The 27,839-nt window shown below is 38.3% G+C and overlaps 2 protein-coding genes and 1 non-coding gene across 7 annotated transcripts in view; 1 reads left to right on the top strand and 2 right to left on the bottom strand.

The window, feature by feature from the left end:
* Positions 1-6,879, bottom strand: part of RAD54B (RAD54 homolog B) — a 54,653-nt gene extending 47,774 nt beyond the window's left edge. For all 3 annotated transcript variants that reach the window (XM_059672244.1, XM_059672243.1, XM_059672245.1), the window contains exons 1-3: positions 6,656-6,879; positions 4,328-4,478; positions 1,892-2,033 (exon numbers count right to left, since the gene is read on the bottom strand). In XM_059672244.1, the coding sequence (XP_059528227.1) occupies positions 1,892-2,033; positions 4,328-4,462 (277 nt within the window). In that variant the 5' untranslated portion in view covers positions 4,463-4,478; positions 6,656-6,879. The remainder of the gene's footprint in view (positions 1-1,891; positions 2,034-4,327; positions 4,479-6,655) is intronic.
* A 2,065-nt stretch (positions 6,880-8,944) lies between these two features.
* LOC132220238 (U6 spliceosomal RNA) lies at positions 8,945-9,046 on the top strand. Its single transcript, XR_009449740.1, has one exon. It is a non-coding gene; the product is annotated as a U6 spliceosomal RNA (small nuclear RNA).
* Positions 9,047-10,724: 1,678 nt separating this feature from the next.
* Positions 10,725-27,839, bottom strand: part of VIRMA (vir like m6A methyltransferase associated) — a 50,662-nt gene continuing 33,547 nt past the window's right edge. For 2 of the 3 annotated variants that reach the window (XM_059672228.1, XM_059672229.1), the window contains 9 exons: positions 26,102-26,319; positions 22,557-22,689; positions 19,234-19,386; positions 18,381-18,541; positions 17,430-17,526; positions 14,593-14,759; positions 13,232-13,563; positions 11,664-11,807; positions 10,725-11,069 (listed from right to left, as the gene is read on the bottom strand). In XM_059672228.1, coding sequence (XP_059528211.1) covers positions 10,915-11,069; positions 11,664-11,807; positions 13,232-13,563; positions 14,593-14,759; positions 17,430-17,526; positions 18,381-18,541; positions 19,234-19,386; positions 22,557-22,689; positions 26,102-26,319 — 1,560 coding nt within the window. In that variant the 3' untranslated portion in view covers positions 10,725-10,914. The remainder of the gene's footprint in view (positions 11,070-11,663; positions 11,808-13,231; positions 13,564-14,592; positions 14,760-17,429; positions 17,527-18,380; positions 18,542-19,233; positions 19,387-22,556; positions 22,690-26,101; positions 26,320-27,839) is intronic. The other variant, XM_059672230.1, reaches the window with a different exon arrangement.

The raw sequence follows: 27,839 nt of genomic DNA, 5'->3' as shown, positions 1-27,839 counted from the left end.
CTAGGGCTCCGTGCTTTTCTATATGCAACATCTTTCTTCAGCAATCACTATAGAAAGCAAGATGCTTCTTACAATGCTCTTTTCCCCAATTAACCTCTCTCTCTGAATGACAGGCAGGGGGGTGTCAGGAGGTTGGCACAGGTTCCCCAGTCCAGTAAATGCATTAAATCGGAGAAGGATTAAGGGATTAGAGGTTGAGTAAATTAAGTAAACTCTTCAGTTTATCTTAACTCTTAACTCTCTTCTCACAGTTAGCAGGGAAGAGAACAAGAAACCATAGAACACAAATGGAACCCCAAACCAGTAACAAGGAATGTAACATACTGTGGAGTCTAAACATCATTCGCTGGGGAAGATATTAGTTACCATGATAGAAAAACCAAAAACAAAAAAACAGGCATGCATGATCATTATCTGCCACAGGCCTGACAGTAGAGATGAAAGACTGGGAAAATAGGACATTCATCTAACAAAGATAGAAGAAAAGAGGGAGAAAGTAAGGTAGGAAGAAATGAGAGCAAATCAGTGAAACATGGCAGCAGCTACACTGCCATGCCCAGAACTGTTTCTACAAATCTCCCTGAATTGGTACCAGCTCCAAAAGTCCTTCCCCACTTTTAAGTTCTGAGGAGCATAAATGGTACCAATGATTCTGGCCAATTGGGGAAATACAAAATTCCTTTCTGCCCCACCAAGAAATGAACCATTTATAGGTAAAATTAATCATCATCAAGCTCAAGAACTTCCTTGAAGCCCTGGCCGGTTTGGCTCAGTGGATAGAGCTTCGGCCAGCGAACCGAAAGGTCCCAGGTTCGATTCCAGTCAAGGGCATATGCCCAGGTTGTGGGCTCGATCCCCAGTGGGGAACTTGCAGGAGGCAGCCAATCCATGATTCTCTCTCATCATGGATCTTTCTATCTCACTCTCTCTTCCTTCCTCTCTGAAATCAATAAAAAAAATATAAAAGTATTAAAAAAAAAAAGAACTTCCTTGAAAAGGGTTAAGCAATGAAGGCACTTTTTGTTGATTTACACTGGTATCTTAAGGATGGCAGTTACAATTCTACAAGCCAGCAGATGGGGCTCTCTCCCTGAATATGCTTATTCAACCAAAAATTAATAAAATACAATTTGGAAAACTGTAGTTTTGATGTTGGTTTTCACAAGGCCAAATAAACATCTGTGAACAATCTTCATTATTTTTTTAATTATCTGAAAAATACTGGCCTATTAGATTCAAAAAGAACCATAGCCATTATTTTAACTCAATTCAACAATGGAGAGAGGGAACATTTGTTAAGTGCTTGCTTTTACTGCAATTATATACCTTCATAATTCCCATCTAACTGATCAGAAGTTACTCCATGGACTATAATGATTTAACAATTTCATTTATTTCAAGTTCACCTCTCCAATTTTAGTATTGTTAACATGTTTTTTTAGAAAATTTGTTTTTTTAATCTTTAAACACCTTTTGGTACTTGAGGCAAAGACCATATTTGACCAATACCTTTACAATGAACAGTATTAGACATACACCTATTATAAAGTACAAGATTTGAATTACATGATTAATGCAATCATTAAAGATAAATTATGACAACAAAAATCTGAATTGCCAACAATCTAGTAGTATTGTATCAATAACTTTCAAATGTACATATTCATTCTAAGTAATCAGTTTAAATAAGCCTATGTAATAAAGAGCTAATATGCTAATTAGACTGGACGGCGGAACGACCTTCTGGAACGACCAGTAGGCAGGGGCAGGGCCACAAGGCAGCTGGGGCTGCAAGGGCCGAGCCCCTTGCACGAATTTCGTGCATTGGGCTTCTAGTACTGTAATAAAACTGGTCAAGTGTAAACCTGATTACTAAAAAGCACAGCCTTACCTGAATGATGTAGGTTAAATGCTGGCACTGCACATGTTTCCCCGTGATTCATTTCTCTGCCACTGTCTTCAGCAGGCAGAAGATTTAAACTGTATATTGTGGGATCAGCTTGTGATTGGAGAAGAGTATTATCTGCAGCAACCTAAAAGAACGAAGTATGTATTTTATGCAGAAATTTAATCTAATTTTCCATATTTTTACATAACAGATACCTAATTTATTTTATTTATTTATTTATTTATTTTATATATATTTTATTGATTTTTTACAGAGAAGAAGGGAGACAGAGAGTCAGAAACATCGATGAGAAAGAAACATCGATCAGCTGCCTCCTGCACATCTCCCACTGGGGATGTGCCCGCAACCAAGGTACATGCCCTTGACCGGAATCGAACCTGGGACCCTTCAGTCCACAGGCCGACGCTCTATCCACCGAGCCAAACCGGTTTCGGCCAGATACCTAATTTAAAAAGAGCTACAAGTTTAAAAAAAAAAAAAAGCTACAAATTTAGGAAGCATCAACGTGAGAGTGAAACATTGATCAGCTGTCCCCTGCACGCCCCCCTTTAGGGATTGAGCCTGCAACCCGGGCATATGCCCTAACTGGGAATCAAATTAGAAACCTTTCAGTGCATGAGACAACGCCCAACCGACTAAGCCACACTGGCCAGGGCTCCCTTCTCTACTTTTCAGGACCATTATATGGGGCGACCAAGACAATCCAGGATAACTACCCCACCTCAAGGTCCTTAACATTAATCACTTAGTCAAAAAGTCCCTTCTACCATGTGAGGTAACATATTCACAAGTTCCAAGGATTAGGACATGGACGTTTTAAATATGTTTTTATTGATTTCAGAAAGAGGAAGGAATAGATAGAAATATCAATGATGAGAGAGAATCATCAATGGGCTGCCTCCTGCATGCCCCCTAAAGTACATTGAGTCTGAAACCCGGGCATGTGCCATGTTGGGAATCAAACCACGACCTCCTGGGTCATGGGTCGATGCTCAACCACTGAGCCACACCAGCTGGGCAAGATATGGACATTTTTAGAGAGCCATTTTTCTGTCTACCACAGTATGTTTGAATTTTAAAAAAAATAACAACTCACAATAAAAAAGAAAAAAAATGTATTAGTAGACTTTAACCTCCATAGCATAAATAGATCAGAGAATTATAGAGTAGCAGAAGTGTGGATTGCCTGTTTTATATATTTTTTATTTCACTTCTATATATCTAAGATCAAAACAATTCTTTCTCTTAGTAGTAAAGAGCATATATTAAGACTGCTTCAAGCATTTAATTTTTTATTTTTTTTTTGGTTTATCTTCACCCAAGGATGTTTTCCATTGGTTTTTAGAAAGATTGGAAGGGAGAGTGAGAGGGAAAGACAGAGAAACATCGATTGGTTGTACATGCCCCAATTGGGCCCGGGGATCAAGCCTGCAACCGAGGTACTTGCCCTTAACCGGAATCAAACCCATATCCCTTCAGTCCAAGGGCCAATGCTCTGTCCACTGAGCCAATGTGGCCAGGGCACATTTACTCTTTACAAGTAAAATGAAATGTCCAGAATAATGATATAAATCATTATTTACATGCTTGTCTTTAAACTGCCTTATTTAAAGTTTTCATTTATTTATATGGTATCTTTAAAAAGAACAAAAATCACCCGGGCCAGTGTGGCTCCCTAGTTAGAGTGTCAGCCACGCACTGAAAGGTCACAGGTTTGATTCCCAGTCAAGGGCAAACACCTGGGTTGAGGGTTCGAGTCCCAATCCTAGTCAGGGTGTGTGCGGGAGGCAACCAAGCAATGTGTCTCTCTCATCAATGTTTCTCTTTCTCTCTCTCCCCTCACCCCTTCGCGCCTTCCACTCTCTCTAAAAATCAATGGAAAAATATTCTCGAGTGAAGATTAGAAAAAAGAAAAAAAAGAGCCCAACCCGTGTGGCTCAGTGGTTGAGCATCGACGTATGAACCAGGAGGTCTCAGCTCAATTCCCAGTCAGGGCACATGCCTGGGTTGTGGGCTTGATCCCCAGTAGGGGGCATCCAGGAGGCAGCCCATCAATGATTCTCTCCCATCATTGATATTTATCTCTCTCTCTCCCTCTCCCTTCCTCTCTCTAAAATCAATTTAAAAGGAAAAAAAGAACACCAATAAGAATAATTTTTTACAAGAATCTCCACCCCTTTCCTCACAGAGGTACGGTATTTTTTACTGTTGCCAGAATTTTATTTTATGGACCCAACTGTATGTCATTCCTTTTTTTAAAAAATCGTAATAATTTGTAAGGCGTTGGTAGGACTTTGTCAACTGAAAATTCCTATAGGCAGTAAGTACTGTTAACTCTTTAGATGGCATTTTTTTACAAATACATGCTTCTCTATATTGCTTCCTTTAATTAATTAATTAATTTTTTTTTTTTTTTACCTCAGACAATTGCATATCTGGATCCAGCTTTGTAATCTCTTCATTCAGACTTGGATTACTTCTTGCTGGCGGTATAAATTTTGGTTTTTTGAAGGGTTTCCCCTGCAACTGACTTGGTGCTGCAGATCGTCTCATGTTCAGCAGTACTAACCTGAAAAATACCAAAAACAAAAATCTCCCATAAGTCTGACTAGATTCAGGTCTTTCTGCCTCGGTTTCCGTGGTGAGTGGGGACATTCACATTGTGCTGGGTAGCCCTTGTACAGTTTGAGGGGTTAGCAGTGGAGGGCATTCTCTACTTTCTTATTCAAGGGCAAAATAGATCTCTATTAACACAATCTTAGAGCAAATTAATGGTTTTAATCAAAATTGGTTTGTAACTATGTGTACTTGAGAAGCAGTATTTACCAATAGCAGTGGTCAATACAGATTCTGTCTAAATAAGACATGCCAAAATAACCTCACTAACCTCATCCCCTTTAAAATGGGCCAACAGAATATTACATGTCCCTGGATACATAATTGACAACTGCAACATGATGAATTACAACATACAAATGTTAGACCCTTAATGGTCAAATGAAATAGAACAATAGAAAGTTTATATGGAAAAACTCAAGGGGCTTTTAGATGACAATAGCTCAACTGAAATAACAAGATAATGATGAGTCTACTTAATTAAAGTAATAAATTCTCGACATCATTAATAAAAATGATGTCCACATCATGAAATTGGGTTTTATTTTCTGCATTTAGTCAGATCCCCCTGTAAAACTCTGAAAATTCTGACCAAAACTGCTTTTAAAAAGAACACTAGAAAAATACAGCAGCTAGAAACTTTGGGCAAACTATTTAAACTCTCTGGATATCAATTCCCTCATTTGTAAAATAAAGAGAATGGACTAGATGGTAAAATTTCTTTCATCACCACCTTAAACCCTGAAACCCTTCCAGACCTAATACACGATTTCTAATTCTTCAACCCTCCTATTTATCCTATTTTTTTTTTAAATGAATTTGAGAATGTAGGCAAGAGAGAAGCAGCACCGAGTGGTGGTGGTTCAGAAAACAGATTCTAAATTGACTTGAATTCTAGCTCTGCCATTTACATCCATCAGTCACCTAACCTAACACATTTAAAACTGCAGGCATCAGTATATTTCTCCCTAACTATTTCAGCTTCCTTGCCACCTCTTAAATTAGAACTATCTGAGCCCTTTGCCCAGGCCCTGGGAAATAATGCCCATTTGGCTGTAGCTGGTTTGGCTCAGTGAACAGAGCGTGGGCTTGAGGACTGAAAGGTCCCAGGTTCCATTCCAGTCAAGGGCAAGTACCTTGGTTGCGGGCTTGTTCCCCAATAGGGGGCGTGCAGGAGGCAGCCCACCCTTAATGTTTCTCTCCCTCTCCCTTCCTCTTTGAAATCAATAATATATTTAAAAAATAATAAAAAAATAAAGAAATAATGCCCACTTGGCAGCCCTACTGGGATGCTACAAGTTCTGAGATGATGCGAACACCCTACCTGCTTCTGTCCTCCCTAGTCAATGGCTGACAGCTGCCACACATCAGAAAGCCTGAACTTTGGGGCAATGCAGAGAATAATGACGAACACATCTTTGAAGGTAACAGTGTCATGTCGTCACTAAGAATACAGCTTTAAGGGTAAAAACCTGAATATAAGGTGAACACCTGGACTGACACTTCCTGGTGTGTGACTCTGCGCAGTGTGCCTAATCTCTGTGTCTCCATTTCTTCATCTATAATAGGGGGTACAGCAATCATAATGACTCACGGTGCTGTTGGGTTAAATGAAACACTGCAAGCACTTAGGACAAAGCTTACACACAGTAAGCACCCTAGGTTATCTGTAATAATACCATGTCTAATTACTACTGGATGCTTAACACACAAGGCCCTGTGAGGCGGGGCAGGGAAGGGTGTAGCTCGACCAGGGGGGTCGTGACCGAAATCTGTGGGCTCGTGTGGCTTTGAAGGTGGGAGGGGTGCCCCCATCCGAACCCCCGGGAGCAAGGATGTAAACAAACCACCAAGAACCATCCACCGCCGCCTCTGCGGCTGTGAGCTTCACCTGCTCTTCTGACGTCATGGCCCACTGAACCGGCCTACAAAACCCCCGCTAATGATCAACACCGTGAGGGCGTGGGCCAACCCGGGGGAAGAAACGCCACCGGGCAGTCAGCAACGGCCCGGCCGAGCGGACGCGGAGGCATCACCGCCCGCAGTTCCCGCTCCCGGAGGCTCCGCCAAAAACGCACCCCCCACCGCCGCCCCCGCCCCCCAGGACCCGCGGCCAGGGGCGCCCCACACCTCAGATCGCCCCCGGGACCCGCAGGAGGCGGCCCCGCCTGCTTCGCCGCCGACCTTCCCTCCTCCCTCGGAGGCCTCTCCTCGCGGAGCTCCACGCGAGCCTACAGGCTGTCGCCGGGCGGTTCTCCGGGGAAGCCACGGGCGAGGACCCGAAGGAAGCGGAGTTGTCCGCGGGAGGAACCGGGGTAGACAGCTCCCCGCACCGCGAGAGCTCAAAGATCCCGCTTCCGCGCAGCCAATGGGGGAAGAGCCCGCGCGCGTGCGCACTACCTCCTTGGCGGCGCCTGGCCCAGCCCGGCTCTGATTGGCCGACCTTCCGGCACGTGGCCCTTTGCGTTTCTCTGGAAGCGCTTCCAGGTTTCTTACAGGTTGGTGGTTCAATTCAGAAAGGGATTTAGGCCCTGGCCGGTTTGGCTCAGTGGGTAGAGCGTCGGCCTGCGGAGTGAAGGGTCCTGGGTTCCATTAGGGTCAGAAAGGATTGGCAGGAATTATTCAAAGTGATGAAAAGACAAGGAGCTACATTCCAGATTACTCCATCCAGCAAGTCTAACATTCAGAATCAAAGGACAGGTAAGAGCTTCCCAGACAAGAAGGGGCTAAAGAAGCTCACCACCACCAAACCATTATTACAAAAAGTATTAAAGGGTCTTTTTTTAAGGAGAAAAAGATAAAAAAAAAAAAAAAAAAAACATGAATAGCCCTGGCTGGTGTGGCTCAGTTGGTTGGAGTATTGTCCCATATACAGAAAGGTTAAGGGTCGGGGCACATATGGAAGGCAACCAATGGATACCTTCGCCCCCCCCCCCCCCAATCAATAAGCATATCCTCCAGTGAGGATTTTTTAATTAAAAAAACATGAATAAAAATGGCTATAAATACATATTTATCAACAATTACTTTAAATGCAAATGGTTAAGTTTTCCAATGAAAAGACATACTATGTCTGAAGGGATAACAAAGCAAGACCATTACATATGCTTTGTACAAGAGACCCACTTGAAATAAAAGACACAGACTGGAAGAGATGGAAAAAGATATTTTATGAAAATGGAAATATAATTTAAAAAGCAGGGATAGCAATACTTATACCAGACAAAATAGACTTTAAAACAAAAGCTGTAACAGGAGACAAAGAAGGACCCAGGGATTCTGCTTCTGGGTATTTATTTTTTTTAAAAATACACACACAAAATGATAAACCAAAACTATTCATTGCAGCATTGTTTACAATAGCCAAGATATGGAAGCAACCTAAGTGTCCATCAGTAGATGAATAAAGAAGTGATGCACACAAATGGAATATGACAACCATAAGAAAAAATAAAATCTTGCCATCTACAACAGCATGGATATATCTAGTGTGTGTTGTGCGGAGTGGAGTCAGAGGACAATGCCATGATTTCACTTATATGCGGAATATGAAAAAGTATCTGAACAAGCAGAACTGAGACTCAGATACAGAAAACATTGTGATGGTTGCCAGACGGGAGGAGGGTTGGAGGGATGAGTGAAAGAAGTGAAGGGATTAAGAAGTACAAATCGGTGGTTACAGAATAGCCATGGGGAGGTCAATAATATTGTAGTAACTATGTATGGTGTCAGATGGGTACAAGATTTATCGGGTGATCCCTTCCTGTGTTATATAAATGTCTAATCACTGGGTTATACACCTAGGACTGATACAATATTGCACAGCAACTGTAATTGAAAAACAAGTTACTTTTAAAAAAAATTAGAAGCTAGCCAACATCGTTTTAAAACCTGTTATCACTTTTAAATCAAGTTCCTTAGGTTTCTACATCTGTAAAATTAGGATAATACCTCCTTTGCTGGACTGTTATAAAGACTGAGTAATAATGCATGAAAGGGATAGTCAACATGCTGAATTCCTTAGCTTCCCATTTATCTAAGATTATTAGGTAATCAGGACATTTTTAATGATGCACATAAATGGAATATGACCATAAGAAAAATAAAATCTTGCCATCTACAACAGCATCGATATGCCTAGTGTCTGTTATAAACTTTATTTCTGTATATAAAGTCCAGATTTTATTAGATATTTGGATTCCCAAAATAACTATTAGGACACACCTCATTTTAGGCTTTAGATAACTGTAATAAAATAGCAAATGTAGGTATAATTTGCTTCTACAGTACTAATTTATTACTTTGGCTGGCGTGAATTCCTGAGTGTTACACGAACAAATAGCATATACAACACTCTGATATTTCTCAAAGATTATATTCAACTTAAAGCTAAAAAGCAAATCAAGAAATGTACCTATAGTGCTTGCTTTGGTGGTACATATACTAAAATTGGAACAATACAGAGATTAGCATGGCCCCTACACAAGGATGACACAAATTTATGAAGCATTCCATTAAAAAAAATGTACATATAGCCATATTTTATTAACAAATGTAATTACTTAAGAAACAATTATTGCCGAAACCGGTTTGGCTCAGTGGATAGAGCGTCGGCCTGCGGACTGAAAGGTCCCAGGTTCGATTCCGGTCAAGGGCATGTACCTGGGGTGCGGGCGCATCCCCAGTAGGAGATGTGCAGGAGGCGGCTGATCGATGTTTCTCTCCCATCGATGTTTCTAACTCTCTATCTCTCTCTCCCTTCCTCTCTGTAAAAAATCAATAAAATATATTTAAAAAAAAAAAAAAAGAAACAATTATTACATGTATTTGGTCAGGTATTAGGGACAAACTTTGAATTCTATCCAATGTGAATGTTATCTTTAGAGATGAGCTTATTAGGTTTGAGAATTGAAAGGGGTTTAGTTATCCTGGTTTTTTTGAGGCCATTAGGGATATGAGATTTCCTTTACTTTTCACTTAAACATCACAGTCTTTAGAGCTGAGCTTTTATTAAAGGCGTTCTAACAAACATTGTATTCATTCACAAATAGTTCAGCAAAACATGATGATAAAGGAATGAAGTGAGACTCATACACTTTGTTGTTTAAGTCTTTATTTTTATTTATTTTTTATTGATTTGAGAGAGGGAGAGAGAAGAAACATTGATGAGAAACATCCACCGGCTGCAGCTGCCTCCTGCACCTCCTGCACACCCTCCATCCCCTCACTGCCCACCCCCCCACCTCCCGGGATCACGCTTGCAACTTGGGGGTGTGCCCCTACTAGGAATTGAACAGGTGACCTCTTGATTCATGGGTCCACACTCAACCACTGAGCCACACCGCCTGGGCGAGAAGTCTCTATTATGTCAGTTATATAGGCTCAGTGTTATCTCTTGGGGAAAATATGGCTATTTTCTGTTACAAACTTTATTTCTGTATATAAAGTCCACATTTTATTAGATATTTTGGACTCCCAAAATAACTATTAGGACACACCTCATTTTAGGCTTTAGATAACTGTAATAAAATAGCAAATGTAGGTATAAGTATAAAGCTGAAACACAAAGTACATACACATTTCTAATGTACAGAAGAACGTTGTGTTTCTTTTGTTACAGTCAAAAAGGTTCCCCAAACTATGTATCAGGGCACCCTAGTAAATTAGCAGAAGGGTCAGGGTTTGTTTCAAATTTTTGAGGGGAACACATCTATTGGACATAACACCAACTACTGGGGTGAGGTAGTTTATCTTTTCAATATTAGGTGGCTTTATATTTCTTCCCATGACAGTGTATCTTTTAAAAACTGGGTTTTCAGCAGTTGTGATCAAAAGTACTGTGCAAAAAGCATAGTGGAACTGGAAATGCTAGTAGCAGTGTCGATCCACGCTGATTCCAAGGGGTGAGAAGCTGTACAGTGTCCACAGTTACTAATGCTTAAGATATAAATTCTTATTAAGTTGTTTGGACCTGACTGCTTAATAAATGGAAGTATTATGCATTTCTTTAGTCCTAGATGTGCCAAAAAAAAAAAATTACTGAAACGCTAAAGGGCACCATGAGCTGAGGAAATATTGGGAACATCTGTGGTCTAGGCAAGGTATACACTAAGACAAAAGTAATTTCATCATTCATTTTTCTACCTAAGAAATTTTCTAGTCTTGTATAAGAAGGAGAAAAAATATATAAAAACATACATACAAAGTTTGGATTTTTATTGAAATCTTGTGTTATGTATCAAACAAAATCTGCTTTCTTCAGATAAAAATATTTTTTCAGAGTTTCCAGGTAACTGCTAAAAGGTTAAGTTGGTCCTTCAATGTCTTATTTTATTTTTTTTGTTGTCATGAAATGTTCATATATACTTAGGATGTTCCCAAAATAACTTCTACCGTGTAAAGGACCGTACATGACGACCTCTACCACTGCCTCCACTGACAAACTTTCCTCTTGAGCCTCCACTGCCGCTATTTGCACTTGCCCAGGAAGGTCCAAGTCCCCCACGGCCTCTTGAAGCCCGGTCACGAGGACTTGGGCGGTAGCCTATAAAAGAAAGAACACAGTGTTAGGTGCAACACCCTTTCCTTTCCCACTAGATGAAGACTCACCTGTAACACTGAGCTCAAACCAAAACAGAAATTATTCTTTGCTCCTTTAAAATCCACGTACAAGTTTGGATTGTTGAAGACCAGTGTGAATTGTCCTCTTTAAATAGGTAAATTGTTTCATATATGAGTACAACATCTCAAATAAAGCTGTTAAGGGTTATATGCTTATACACACAATATAATACAGTAACTAAGAATAGAAGACACCTTATGACGATATGTCTGTTCTTAAAATACTTTGGTCAAAAATGTACCTAAGGGTTGGCTTTCATTATTAAAATAGAAAAACAGCGCACATCACCATGAAACTGCTCAGACTACACACAAAGTTCAGAATCCACAATTTTGATTATTTCTATAGAAAATGTACATTGGGCACTCATTCAGATATAAAATTAAATTGACTTTAGAATTACACATTTACATTCTAAAATATTCTCTACCAGAATCAGAGTACATGACATTTAACAATTTGAAAATGAGGATTCACTTCCCTCCCTCAGCAATATCAAGTAGGAAGAATGTTTACCTGTGGAACTAAGTGGTCGTAAAGGTGGAAGAGGGCCCCTATTAAAATTGCTCTGGCCTCCGCGACTTTCATTGTAAGTTCCTCGAGGAGTATTCTGAGCGCTCCAGCTGGAGCCTCTTGTTCCCTCCCGACGACTGTAGTTTCCTAAAGGCAACACAATCAAAATCTTTTTTCACAACTTCAGTCGGATTAAGAAAGACCTGACAGGTTTTCCTTAACCTTCCAAAGGAATGGAAGATAACCTGAAATTTTTGTAAATGAAATATACTGTAGAGTGGCAGCACCATACGTGGTTAGGAGCAGAAGCTCTGGAGCCAGACTGCCAGGTTCACATACTGGTTTCACCACTTACACTTATGTGTCCTGACAGTTTTCTCTTCTGTAAAGTGGTTGTATTAACAAAACCTACCTCGTGGGGTTGATGTGAGAGTATTATATGTCAAGTGCTTATAACCATCCCTAACACAGCTCTGTGTTTGCTATTAATGTAAACTTCTATTCTCTTCCACTCCTACCCTCCACAGTAGCAAAAAAACATGTCCTCAATCTACCGGTGAAGCATAATATCTATGAATAAACTCAGTTTCTAAAATCTTGAAACAATTTAAAACATTAAATATTACATTAGGAATCAAGTACACAAAAGAATCAATGGTGAATATACATAAAAATCTTCGGGAAATTGTTGATAAGTACAGCTACAAAAATAATGTATAAATATTATTCAGAAAAGATAAACATAATTCTTAATGTAAAAAAGAAAATAATTAGCCCAGACTTAATTAAACTTATCACTCACTAAAAGTGCTTAAATTAAGCAAAGGTTAATTTAAATAAGATTTTTTCCCTATCCAATAAAATGCTCTGCAAATAGTACCACTGCAAAGTCAAGAGGCAGCTTAATTTTAGTAACCGAAAAATACTTTATCTGAATCACTACCATCTCAATAATTTCTATTTAGTATTCTAATATTCCACTATTCTAGCCCAGCAATTTTCAACCTTTTTCATCTCATGACACACACAAACTAATTACTAAAATTCTGCAGCACACCAAAAAATAGGTATAATTTTCTTTATTCACACTTGACGACTATTGTGTTGGCTGTTGTCATTTTTTTATTTGACAATCTAAGGGAAGAGGTCAGTGCCCCCAACTAAATAGTCAGGTAGTGCATGTTTTAAAAACTTGCAGCACACTGGTAGAAAATCGCTGTTCTAATCCACCATTAGAAAATATATACAACCTTGGCTGGTGGTGATCAGTGGTTAGTGTTGGCCTGCGACTTGAAAGGTCACAGGTTTGATTTCCAGTCAAGGGCAAGTACCTAAGTTGCAGGTTCGATCCCCAGTCCCAGTTGGGGCACATGCAGAAAGCAACCAATCAATGTATGACTCTCACATCAATGTTTCTCTCTCTCTCTCTCTCTCTCTCTCTCTCTCTCTCTCTCTCTCTCTCTCTGTCCCCCCTTCCACTCTCTCTAAAAATCTATGGAAAAAATATCCTCAGGTGAGGATTAACAAAACAAAACAAAAAAAAGAGAAAGAAAACATATATAAGTAGTTACCTTTTGAGGCAGGCGGTGTGAAAAACCTATTTTGACTGTGAAAAGCTCCCCGTCCTCCTCGATTGCCTGAAAATCCACCACGAGAAGAAATCTTCTGTGATACTTTGAGTGGCCGTTTTGGTGGGGGTATTCCATCTTGCGGGACCACTTCTTTACTTTCAGCTGCAACAAAGTCATCCACGTGCATAGATGGTGGTCTGCTTGTGTTCTGTTTTCTCTGACGAAAAATATCATGGGGTCGTATACCCTGTCCAAATCCTCCCCTGCCCCTTCCTCTTGGTGGTGGCACAACATGAGCTCGTTTGGCAGGTTCAATGTACTCGGATTTTCCACTATTAAAACAAAAATAGACCATGAAAACATTTAAAAAATATATATACTTCCAATGAAAATATAAATCAATCTTTGCAATATGAAAACTACATGTCAATTATTTCTTATTCCAATTGTGGTTACTTTGCAAATATTTCCATTACAGGCAAACCTTGGTTAATGTGCCTTACTTTACTGAACTTCATAGATATTGCATTTTTTACAAATTGAAGGCAAGATCCTACATCAGTAAAAAGAATGACTCACCGAAGGCTCATATGATAGTATCGTTTAGCAGTCCAGTATTTTTTATTAAGGTATGTACACTGGATTTTAGACACAATGATATTGCACACTTAATAGACTATAGTATAGGGTAAACATAACCTTTACATGCACCAAGAAACAAAAAATTTCATATAACTCACATTATTATGATATTTACTTTATTGTAGTAGTCTGGAACCAAACCTATCTCCCAAGATATACCTGTACTTTCCATGGAATACAATAAAACTAGCTAAGAATAGCACTCACGTTTTATTGGTATGACTAACAATTATTTTAAATAAGCCAATTCACTCTTGTTCAAACCTTCCAAACTCTCATAAAGTGGAATAATAAACAAATGTACTGGGTATGTATTGGCCAAATTATTATTTTTTTAAAAATTTCCCCCCCAAAATTTATTTTCCAAACAATATTCATGGTTCAAGCATTATGGCAACTTCCTTTATCCTTTTTAAAAAAATAGTTTATTGATTTTTAGAGAAAGAGGAAGGGAGAGAGAAACATCAATGTGAGAGTGCAACACTGACTGGCTGCCTCCTGCACACCCCCTACTGGGGATCAAGCCCGCAACCCGGGCATGTGTCCTTGACTAGGAATTGAACCGGCAACCTCCTGGTGCACAAACAATCCCCAACCAGACGAGCCACACCAGCCAAGGCTTCCTCTATCCTTTAATAGCCATGTGTCTAGCTTAAAATACATTAAAATAAATAAACGTGTATGACCACAATCAGAATCTTCAGTAGAATAAATGTTACCTTGAAGTTATAAAGGTCTCATGCTTGTGCTTGCCAAGTTTGAATCCTTTGGTGGTCTTGGTTCTCCCTGGAGATGATGGTTCTGACAAAAATGAGCGCTCTAATTCTGAGTGCAAGTCAAAGTCACTACAGCATTTTTCAGAGAGTTCAATTAAGTCCACTTTTACCTGCAGTCATAAATATTAAATAAAATGAAATATACCTTAAATGTAACTATTAATGTAACACTTGACTATGGAAATTCTTACTTCCTATAAATTATATGACTAATTATAGGCCTGCCTCTTTCCCTCATCTTTTCAAAAAGCAACATCACTGGTAGTTAAAAAAAAAAAAAAATCTTAGGAATTCAATTGTGGGTTTTTCTTGGTGGGGGGATGGGTTTGGCATTCCTCCTCACAGAAGTGTTATTAATCTGAGACCTATGCTGCCTGACAAAAAACTCAGGATTTCTCTATATAAATTAACAATGTAGTATCCCCAGAACTTTTCCAAAAGAATATGAAAATAACATATTCTGCAAGCCTTATATATAGTCAATCTATCTGCTATAAAAGGATTTTGTGCAACAGATCGCATTTAGTGAGGTTCCAACCTAAGTTTACTTTCAGAGAAATGAAAATTACGTTTACTTAGGTTTTATTCAAATTTATCAAACCTAAAAGACTTAAAATTTCCCTACACCATGTAAGGTCACAGTCATCACTGCAACACAGTTGTGATTCAAAGTGAAGTTTACAAAAAGAACAATTTGTAACACAAATGTTTTATGTGATGCCAATAGGCACTAACCACATAAACCTATTTAATTTTAAATTAATTAAAATAAAAATAAAATACAGTTCGTTAATCACATTAGCAACATCTCATGGCTCACCAGTCACATAAGGCTGGTGGCTACTGTACTGGGCAGGATATGGAACATTTCTGCCACTACATAAAGTTCTGCTGGACAGCACAGTTCTTCTAAAGAATCAATGACCAATTTCCAATGGGAAAAAAATTCTTTTTTTATAAATACGTTTTTCTGATTTCAGAGAGGAAGGAAGAGGGAGAGATAGAAGCATCAATGATGAGAATCATTGATTGGCTGCCTATTGCATGAGCCCACAACCCGGGCATATGCCCCAACATGGAATTAGACAGTAACCTCCTGGTTCATGGGTCGACATTCAACCATCGACCCACACCACAGGGCAAGAAATTAATTGTTTAATGAGACTTAAACTGGTTTGTATGTGATCTTTTAAATAAGGAAAAAGAATCCTCAATACATTAAATACACTTTAAATGTGAATCATTTAAAAAACTTTATTGTACATGATGAGTATTAGCATTTTTTAGAACAGAAAATATCAAATATATATATTTATTTGATAAAAAAACTAATATACTAGAGGCCTGGTACACGAAATTTGTGCCAGGGGGGTGGGGTGGGGGGGAGGCCCCTCAGCCCGACCTGCACCCTCTCACAATCCGGGACCGCTGGCTCCTAACCACTAGCCTGCCTGCCTGCCTGATCGGCCCTAACCCCTCTGCCTCGGCCCCCACACCCAGGACCTGGGCTTCCCTCCCTCTGGCCAGCCGCAGGCGCCCAGGACCCCCGGCGGCTCGGCCTGGGCCAGCCGCAGACACCCAGAACCCCAGGACCCCCGGCGGCTTGGCCTGGGCCGGCCACAGGCACCTGGGACCATAGGCAGCTTCACCCAGGACCACCAGCAGCTTCGCCTGGGGCCCGGCTTTGTCAGGAAGGACGTCCAGAAGATGTCTGGTCTAATTAGCATATTACCCTTTTATTAGTATAGATGGTACCATAAGATGTAGCTGAAATCATCCTCCCTGATATATCTGAGAAGCACAGACTACACTGAATTTTCAGTCTTTTTTTTTTTTTTTAATATATTTTATTGATTTTTTTACAGAGAGGAAGGGAGAGAGATAGAGAGTTAGAAACATCGATGAGAAACATCGATCAGCTGCCTCCTGCACATCTCCTACTGGGGATATGCCCGCAACCCAGGTACATGCCCTTGACCGGAATCGAACCTGGGACCCTTCAGTCCGCAGGCTGACGCTCTATCCACTGAGCCAAACCGGTTTCGGCGAATTTTCAGTCTTAATGTAACTATACTATTTCCTACTCAGCATTATATTTAAGGATGTCGATTTGCATTAGTACTGCATTATTCTAATAATGTAGTTAGAATACATTCTTATATTTCCTCAAATTAAGAGCAGATAACATAACACCATTCCTCTCCTTAAACACAAATACAGGAATGATTATTAATTTGGGGGTAAAATTTTCTTATATTCCTAAAAATATAAGAAAACAAATTACTTAAGAGTACTTATGCAAAAATGTGATTTTCCCCTAAAATGTCTCATTCTTGCCCTAGCCGGTGTGGCTCAGTGAATAGTAGTAGAGCGTCGGCCTGGGGACTGAAGGGTCCCTGGTTCCATTCAGGTAAAGGGCACAAGTCTGGGTTGCAGGCTTGATCCCCAGTAGAGGGTGTACAAGGGGCAACCAATCAATGATTCTCTCTCATCACTGATATTTCTCTCCTCTCTCCCTCTCCGTTCCTCTCTGAAATCAAGAAGAATATATTTAAAAAAAATAAAAATAAAATGTCTCATTCCCACATATACAGATCACTAACCAGAAAGAAGCGAAACAAGTAGCATAGAATCTGAGTTTTGGACACTATTAAGTGAGTGACTGACATAAAAAGTATGCAGTACTGGCCCCCAAATGAACTTTAACAGCTAAATTAGAGCTAACAATACACAAAGAAACAACAACTTTTTTTTCTAAATATTTAGTAATAAAATTATACCAAATCCAGGTCCGCATCAATATCTTCAGCCTGAAATGGAGTAAACCACATAGATTTCAATTGATCATCCATGACATCAGCTAGTACATATGCAGTCCTAGAACAAAAAAAGAATTTAGAAAAAAAAAGAAATTCAAAATAAAAATTTTAACATCTTCCAATTAAAATAAAATCTGTGGAAAGTACAATTTAAAATGTCACCTTATAAAAGTATTGGAAATTAGCACTTAAAAAATTAATTTAAGCCGAAACTGGTTTGGCTCAGTGGATAGAGCGTCGGCCTGCGGACTGAAAGGTCCCAGGTTCGATTCCGGTCAAGGGCATGTACCTGGGTTGCGGGCACATCACCAGTAGGAGATGTGCAGGAGGCAGCTGATCGATGTTTCTCTCTCATCGATGTTTCTAATTCTCTATCCCTCTCCTTCCTCTCTGTAAAAAATCAATAAAATATATTTAAAAAAATTAATTTAAAAAGTTATTTAAGAATTAAGTATCCTTAAAAATCAATAACTTGGAAACTAATCTTGTAGTGACAAATTTTGACCTTTCAGTAAAATGAAACAGCGCTGAATTTACTTACAAAAAGTCAAGTTTATTAAAATGTACCAATGTGTACAAAAAATGTCCATAATTTTTCTAAATTCAGAGAATAATTCCATTACAATGAATAGTCATTATGCTCTGAAAGTACAGTGCTCCAAAGATCAAGAGGCACTGCATATCAGGGATAAGTAAACTATGATCCCCATTCTACTGGCCTGTTTTGGAACAGCCTACAAGTTAGAAATGGTTTGTGCGTAAAGAAGAGTATGTAACAGAGGCTTAATGTGGCCTGCAAGCCTAGAATTTTACTATCTGCCCCGTTACAGAAAAATAGCAAGCCGGCCATTTACAGACCTCCAGCCATTAATACACTGTATCTACTCAACCACAAACTATTGCTTGTTTTACCTATTGTTAAACAGATTCTGGAGAGATTCGGGAGCTGAAAGTACTGGTTCTACGTCTTGGTCACCGAGAGGTAAAGGATCACCTGATGACTCAAGCATCTGCTTAAGTCCAACTACATTGTCCAACAACGAATCCAGGTTGTCATCATCTTTTGAATGTTCCTAAATACAAACAAAACAAAATAAGAAGATGCAGGTAAAACTAGAACATTTATGCCCCAAATCTATTAACTTTTTAGTAGAAAAGTTTGTATTATTTCATTACTTAAAAAATTTGGAGTACCATCAGGGAATTATCAACTTAACATTAAACATATTAAAATAAAACAAACACCAAAACACTTACTATTTTATTTCTAAAGAATGGTAGCAGGGGCACCTGAACTCAAACAATAAACAACTCAAAAAGTACTGCCTTCATATACTCAAGATTCTTCACAATATGAAGGACTTCACTCCAGATTATTAATTCAGAGTTATTTCAAATGCTGTAATACCCAACTGAGGATTCACTGTTTTTTGTTGTTATTAATCCTCACCCAAGGATATTTTTTCCATTGATCTTTAGAAAGAGGAGAAAGGAGGGAGAGAAACATCGATGTGAGACACATCGATGATTGCTTCCTGCACGCATCCCGACCAGGGGATCAAGCCTGCAACCGAGGTACATGCCCTTGACGGGAATTGAACCTGCGGCCCTTCTGTCCATGTCCCTTCTGACATTCTAACCAGAAGCAAAACTGGCTAGGGCAGGATTCACTATTTTTAAAAAGTCACTAGAAAAACTTGTGCTAGTCAAATGGAAAAGAATGCACTGTTTTTATTTTATTTCTGTTTTTATCTTTATTTTTTACCAAAACAAGTTTCTCTAGTTCAAGGAACAAATTTTCTGGACTTTCTTCTTTGCTTTGTAGAAGCTGTTTTAACTCTGCAGCATTAATACTCATCGTCCGTGATGGATGAGCTCCCTCTACTTCCATGAGACCACTATCATCTCCACAACATCCCTGCAAATGTCACACACAAATCAAATTTGAGAACGAAATTTGCAAAGGTGCTTCCAAATTTACTCAGATATTTAAGTCATTTTTCTGCAATCTCCCCCTTAATGTTTTGGTTTTATATCAGTACAAATGGCTAGTTTCAAGAAGGATTTAGTCACTTCAAAATTGAGTAAGATTCACACAATAAATAGGTAAACACATGCATTCAAAATACTGGCACCACAATTTCTCAACAAAAATATCTAATGGAAAATACACTGGTACATGCAGAACACATAATACACGGAATATGGGGAAAAACAACATGGTCATCTCAGTAGAGACGGAAAACCATTTAACAAAATCCAACACCTTTCATGATAAAAACACTCAATAAGAACTACAAAAGGAAGGAAATATCTTCAGCCTCATAAAGGGCATGTATGAGTAACTATAGCTAACACTGTATTTAATGGTCAGAGATGAATGCCTTCTCCTTAAGATTAAGAACAAGATAAAAACATCAATTCTTGTCACTTGTATTCAACGTATACTAGAGGTTCTTGTGAGAACAAGGCAAGGAAAAAATTAAAAAGGTATCCAGATTGGAAAAAAAGAAGGTAGACTACCTCTATATATGACATGACCTTGTATATATAAAATCCTAAGGAAACTAAAAAAAACTAATAAAAAACTTCAACAAGGTGTCGGACACAACATCAATGTATAAAATTTAATTGTATTTCTAAACATAAAGAACAATTCAGAGATGAAATTAAGAAACAATTCCATTTATAATAGCTTTAAAAATTCCCAATTTAGAGGCATAAGACTTATATTTTTAAAACAATACAACATAGTAGAAAGAAATTTAAAACAACCCAAATAAATGTACAGCCATCCCACTTTCCTGGACATGATGATTTAATGGTAATGCTCCCAAAATTGATCTATAAATTCAATACAAGGCCCTTAGTGGCTGCCAGGGGGTAGGGGCAAAAGAGAATGGGGAATTTCTGTTAATGGGTACAAAGGTTCTTTGGTGGGTTATGAAATCATTCTAAAATTAGGTAGTGATGATGGTTTCTATGAATAAACTAAAAACTACTGAATCGTCATTTTAAAAGGGTGAATTTTATGGGGTGTGAAATTCATCTCAATAAAAATGTTACATAAAAGGAGGAGCAAGAAGGAAAATTTTAAGGTAGAAGTGGTGAAATCAAAAGAAGAAATCCTCCTATATAATAAAAGCGTAATATGCAAATCGACTGAACGGTGGAACGACCAGTCGCTCTGACATGTACTGACCACCGGGGGGGAGGCAGACGCTCAATGCAGGAGCAAAAGGGCCTGGACTGTGAGAGGGCGCAGGTCAGGCTGAGGGAACACCCTCACCCCCAGTACACAAATCTCGTGCACCAGGCCTCTAGAAAAGTATAAAAGATTTGTTTATAAATTAATGAAGAATGAGCAGCTGCTGAAAATGTTGAACAGAAGAGGGAAAACTGGCTACTATTTCATGACTTCTATCTTGAATGTCCGGGAAGATCAATGGCATAAAAACATAAAATAAGTTTATGGGGGAAGATAATGAATTTTATTTTCGATATTCAGAAATTCTATCCATTAGCTAAGAGCAAGGACAGGAGAGAAAAGGAATCAGACAGAATATTAGAAGGGAGATCCATGCCATAGATAGAAATGAGGTAATGTAGGGAAACATTTTTCCTGATTAAGGAAGAAAAACAAGAGATTAAAAAGAACAAGGAAACAATCTTAGAGGGAGTGCAATGATTTCAAAATTAAACAAAATGACCTTAATCTTCCTAACGAAGCAGGTAAGAAAAAAAATGCATTGATAAGGGATGAATAAAAAGCATTACTCAGAGTACTTGAGGGCCCAGCAGATTCTGGATATCATGAATAAACACTGGTTGGTGGTTTTTATTAGTGACTGTTTAACTGACCATATGTGCAAGAAAACAAAATCTACCATACTGTTTTATTAGCAATGTCACTTATGATCTGGTGAAAATAATAAGTAGTAAATCTCTTTAAGATAGCCACAGTCCTACTGTTAAATATGCCAATCTTCTAAAATCAAAACATCTGGTAAACTTAATCATTTTAAAAAACTATATGTGACACAAAACAAACAATAATTTAGCAATGAAACTGGCACAACTGCTAAAAATAGAATAGGCAGCCAAGAAGGGCTTATTGAAGTAAATATTTTCAATATAAAATATATGCATAACAGAAATACAGTAAACTTATTTTTTTCCTATGAAAACCTTCCATATTATATTTATTTGGTAACACTGTACTAAACAGACCTCTGCAACTCTTCCCAAATAGAAATCTTAAATATGAGCAAAATTTCTTAAATCAGTGTTGACAGAATACTAACCCACGGAATATTAACAAGTGTGCACGTGTACATACACACACACACACGCACACACACACACAGGTATTTTGCAAGCAATACATTTAGACAAAATTGGATTAGATTGCAGTAAAGCAAGTTTCTATTTATCCGGAACCTCTTAGAGCTTGTAATATACTAATGTACCCAGTTAAGTTCCATCAATGGAGACGTTTCCAAACTTGTTTGACCAAAAGCACTTCCTAAAGGCAGGCCTATTAATGGCTTCTGGAAATGTGTCCACGAAATAATAGCATGATTTTGTAAAATACTATAAGAGAAACTCTTAAGATTTTAGAACTAAATAAGCTTTAATTCATATCTAGGATGAATCCAAAATAGTCTAGTATAAATACCCTAAACTCACAGCAGCCAAAACACAATCAATAAATGCTCATTTAAATGACACTAAATAAATAATTAAGACACTGATAAAACGTGACTATTCTGAGTGACCCTAGCAAAGCAACTCAATGTAAAAAATACAGTATGGATAGTATTTTTCTCTTTTTAAGTTGCAAAATCAGTATTCATAAATTAATGTCTAGTAAATGAGAATTCAGTAAAGTCTACTCAAACATCTATAATTTTTAATAAATAAAAAAAATCTGATTTCATAATGGGGGGGAGGATACAGAAAAAAACAGGATTCTAGATTCCAAGTTCCAAAAAAACATTATTCCAAGATTTTTTTGAAACCAAGTTATTTCTTCACTTATGATAAACTTTAAGAATACAAATACATATGATATACATACATACTTACCACTGTGTCAGAGTTAAGAATCTGTCTCATAAATTCCAAAAATGAAGATGCCAGTTCACCTGTGTCCTTACTAAAAGTGCTGACCACACGTTTCAGTAAACTATGCAGAGCATTACTGTTTTTCCTTAAAGAACTGTAAATTTTAAAAGAGAAAAAGTCTTAAAATTTGAACATATAAATCTAGTATGAGAAATGAACTATCTCAGTTCAGACAGAATGAAACTTAGTCCACCATTTTTTAAAAAGCAAAAAATACTTTGGTGTGTCTGTGTACAAAAACCATGTATCAAAGCATTATTTATAGTTATTTCCTTTTAAAGATAAGCTTTAAGCTCTTAAAAAGAAAATTTTAGTTAATAATAATATGTCAAGGTTAGTTTCTTAATTTTGATATTCAGTGAACACATGAAAATATGTGATATAAATGATAGAGAGTTCAAGACTGCAGTTCTGAAAATACTCAACGAGATGTAAGAAAATGTAGACAGGCAATTCAATGCACTCAGAAAACAAAATAATGAACAAAACAAGAGCTTTACCAAAGATATTGAAACTTTTAAAAAAGCAAAGATCAGTGGCTGAGCATCAACCTGTGAACCAGGAGGTCATGGTTTGATACCTATTTAGGGCACATGCCCGGATTGAAGGTTCGATCTCCAGTGTTATGATAATCAAAACAGCATGGTATTAGCAGAAACATAGACACATGGATCAATGGAACAGAACTGAGAGCCCAGATATAAAATCACACATATACGGCAGATAATTTTCAACAAAGGAGCCAGAAACACACAATGGAGAAAAGAAAGCCTCTTTAATAAATGGTGCTGGGCCCAGTCAGAGTGCTCAGTGGTTGACTGTTGACCTATGAACCAGGAGGTCACGTTGATTCCAGATCAGGGCACATGCCCAGGTTGCGGGGCCCAAACCCTAGTAGGGGGCATGTAGGAGGCAGCTAGCCAATCAATTATTCTCTCTCATCATTGATTTCTCTCTCTCCCTCTTCCTTCCTTTCTGAAATCAGTAAAATAAATATTTAAAAAAATAAACAAATGGTGCTGGGAAAATTGGAAAGCCACATGCAAAAGAATGAAACTAGATTACAGTTTATCCCCATGTAAAAAAATTAATTCAAAATGGATCAAAGACCTAAATATAATATCTGAAACAATAAATTACTTACAAGAAAGCATAGGTACTAAACTTATGGACCTTGGTTGTAGAGAACATTTTATGAACTTAATCCCAAAGGATTTTCTCTCCTCATTGATCTCTCTCTCTCTCTCTCTCTCTCTCTCTCTCTCTCTGTCCCCCTCCCCCTCTCCCTTCCTCTTTGAAATCAATTAAAAAAATATATATCTAAAAACATCACATATAGTCCGGCCAGCATGGCTCAGTGATTGAGCATCGACCTATGAACTGGTCAAGGCATATGCCTGCGTTGTGGGCTTGATTCCCAGTGTGGGGCCTGCAGGAGGCAGCCAATTGATGATTCTCTCTCATCATTGATGTTTCTATCTCTCCTCCTCTCCTTTCCTCTCTGAAATCAATACAAAAATATATTTTTTAAAAATCACATATAATACTGTGGCAGAGGTATGCAAAGGGTATTTGTGAAAGCACCTAACCCAGCCAGTAATGGAGGGATTTAGGAAAGATTTTTGGCTTTCTTGGAAGTGCAGTGTATAAGGTGAGTTTTAAAAGATATAAAGTAAACTAAAGGCCCAATACACGACATTTGTTCACTGGGAAGGGGAGGGTCCCTCAGCCCAGCCTGTGCCCTCTCACAGTCTGGGAGCCCTTGGGGGATGTCCGACTGATGGCTTAGGCTTGCTTGCCTCAGGGGGTGGGCCTAAGCCAGCAGTCGAACATCTTTAGTGCAGCCGTGGAGGCAGGAGAGGCTCCTGCCGCTGCCGCTGCGCTCGCCAGCCAGCCGTCAGCCTGGCTTCTGGCTGATCAGCGCTCCCCGTGTTGAGCATCTGCCCCCTGGTGGTCAGTGAGAGACATAGCGACTGGTCATTCCACCATTTGGTCAATTTGCATATTACCCTTTTATTATATAGGATATCCAGGCAACAGGAAAAAGGACATTCAAGAAGTAAAATTTGCCCTAGCTGGCTTGGCTCAGTGGATAGAGCGTCAGCCTGCGGACTGAAGGGTCCCAGGTTTGATTCTGGCTAAGGGCACATGCCTGGGTTGCGGGCTCGATCCCCAGTAGTGGGTGAGCAGGAGGCAGCCGATCAATGATTATCTCTCATCATTGATGTTTCTATCTCTCTCTCTCCTTATCCCTTCCTCTCTGAAATCAATAAAGAAGTATATTTTAAAAAAAAGAAGTAAAATTTAAAGATTTTGGTGAGAGACTGGGAAATGGGGAGGGTAGGAGAAAAACTTGGGTGTTCAGAAGGTGCCACCAACTAAGAAAGACATACGTTAGAAGAGATAGGTTTTTTCAGGACAAAAAGGTGGAGAAGGGTAGGAGCCAGCATCAAACACAGTACCTGGAACTTAACTTTTCAACCAATGTTACAAGAATTAATGAGAAGCACAAATATACGTTTCCTCCTTCTTTCTTTCTCATAACCCTACATACTCCTACAAATTCCCAAGAAAATCTAGCCAACATAAAGAAAAAGAAAGAGGCATAGACAGAGCAGAAATTATGTCTGAGAGACTGAGCAGCATGAGGTTTATATCATTTCAAATTAATTTAATCTCAGCCATTCCTCTAGAAAATAAAAACCATAGAATCAGCACTTTTAGGGTCCATAATACCACACTATCATCACCTTTTAAGGACTAGGGTGAATATATCAACAAACAAATTATCTTAAAGCATGAATTAACATCCCTGAAACAATAAGATTTCCTTAAGTACTCTAAGACAGTGGTTCTCAACCTTCTGGCCCTTTAAATACAGTTCCTCATGTTGTGACCCAATCATAAAATTATTTTCGTTGCTACTTCATAACTGTAATGTTGCTACTGTCATGAATCGTAATGTAAATATCTGATATGCAGGATGGTCTCAGGCGACCCCTGTGAAAGGGTCGTTCGACCGCCAAAGGGGTCGCGACCCACAGGTTGAGAACCGCTGCTCTAAGATGTCCACATTAATTTGTCTGTCTATTCAATTTACATTTTTATTCCTGTAAATTTATTAGCACATGCTACTGCTGACCAATCTTCTCCATAAATATAGAGAAAGAAATCACATCTTCAACCTTCTGTAATAGCTATGAATTAATATGGGGGGGAGGGGGAGTTAACAGTGAAAAATTGCCAAAACCGGTTTGGCTCAGTGGATAGAGCGTCGGCCTGTGGACTGAAGGGTCCCAGGTTCGATTCCGGTCAAGGGCATGTACCTGGGTTGCGGGCACATTCCCAGTGGGGGATGTGCAGGAGGCAGCTGATCGATGTTTCTCTCTCATCGATGTTTCTAACTCTCTATCTCTCTCCCTTCCTCTCTGTAAAAAATCAATAAAATATATTTAAAAAAAAAAAAGTGAAAAATTAAGCCAAGAGTATATTAAATAAAACATTACCTTTTTAAGTGAAATAGTCCATAATCATGCTCTGTAAGAAACATCATTGTTCTGACACATGTCAATAAACAGTTGTAACTGCTCTCTGAGTTGGCTAGCATAGCCAGTAGACAGTCACAAATTGAGGCCATCAATTCTTTGTTTGGCAGAGAATTGGAGAGCTGCTCTAGTTCAGAAATTGAACCTTCAGAAGAGTTTGGCAAAATAAGTGCAATGTCCTGTAGGGGAAGTGGAGAAAAGGAAAAAATAATTTAAAAAAATTATTATAGTATCATTTTTACTTCAGGATTTCGTAACATTTAATACTTAGTAATTATCTCATCAAAATATTGTTACAGTCCCATCCTATACATAGATTCAAACACATTAAAAACAAAGGAGTCAGCCCTAGCCAGTTTGGCTCAGTGGATAGAATGTCGGCCTACAGACTGAAAGGTCCCAGGTTTGATTCGGGTCAAGGGCACACGCCTGGGTTGTAGGCTCGATCCCCAGTAGGGGGCGTGCAGGAGGCAGCCGATCAATGATTGTCTCTCATCATTGATGTTTGTCTCTCTCTCCCTCTCCCTTCCTCTCTGAAATCAATAAAAATAAAAATAAAATAAAAACAAAAAACAAAGGAGTCATTTTGCCCTCCTATAACAGTTAATACAAGTATACATAAATAAAGAAAAAATATTTTATTTTACAATATTTTTACTTAAAAATGTTTTCCTTCTGTATTGCACTGTGTAGTTTGTATCCTCAACTTGTTAACTGAAGTACTTTTGGTACTAAAATATTTTTTAATATATTGTTATTGATGGAGCAAATAAACATTTAACCACATCTTCCAATTAAATATTTTCCTTTAGTTTTTTATACGTTTAAAATTCAAAATTTTCAACATTAAGCAAATTTAGCTAACAATAATTAAAAATTCCCACTACTCCTTTTATAAAAGCAGATTTTACCAGAACATTTTTAGGTATGTCTCACAGCCTTTAATAATTTCAACATATTGCAAACCTACTTAGGTTAAAACTGTAAAACAAAGCTAGAATGAGAAGGGAAATATAACAATTGAGGCCAATAATGTCTATGTGATCAAAGCAGCTAGGATGCTATGGTACTCTTAAGCATAATCATAAAAGCTAACATGGAATATACAACAAACACTAGTTAAACGGACATTTCGAGGTATGAGAACTTAAAATATCCTTTCTACTAGGTCCCAAACTATTTTCACCCAGGTACCCTTTTTGTGAAAACAAGTCACACAAAAATTGTTCCTTCTTGACTAGAGTGTTAAAATATAAACAAATGGAATTTTTGTTAGCTAGAAAAAGATGATTTTTCAACAGTGAAAAATATTCTGCATGAAAAAAAAATAAAGCACATCTAATAATTAGACAGCAGGAGCATTTTGTCAAGCTAGAATGGGATTAGGCATAGAAATCTGTAAAGATTCCAATCACAATAGGCTCTCAAAGTTAAAACAAGTCTCATTAAATCATGAAACTATAAATTAAAATCAATAACATAGACAGTGGGGAGAAATACTTATTTATTTTTATTAAATTTATTGGGGTGACACTGGTCAACATGAACTTATAGGTTTTAAGTGTTTTGGGGTTTTTTTAAGACATACTACCACTTTTAGTCAGAATCTATAAAGTACAGTAATCGAAAAAACACTAAAACTGTAGTAGCCTTTGATGCCTTCAAACACTGTCCTCACAGAGTATTTCTCAGCCATAAA

The sequence above is a fragment of the Myotis daubentonii genome, chromosome 17 (genome assembly GCF_963259705.1).
Source record: "Myotis daubentonii chromosome 17, mMyoDau2.1, whole genome shotgun sequence".
In the NCBI taxonomy this organism is placed as follows: Eukaryota; Metazoa; Chordata; class Mammalia; order Chiroptera; family Vespertilionidae; genus Myotis; species Myotis daubentonii.
This window is presented reverse-complemented; position numbering and strand designations above follow the sequence as displayed.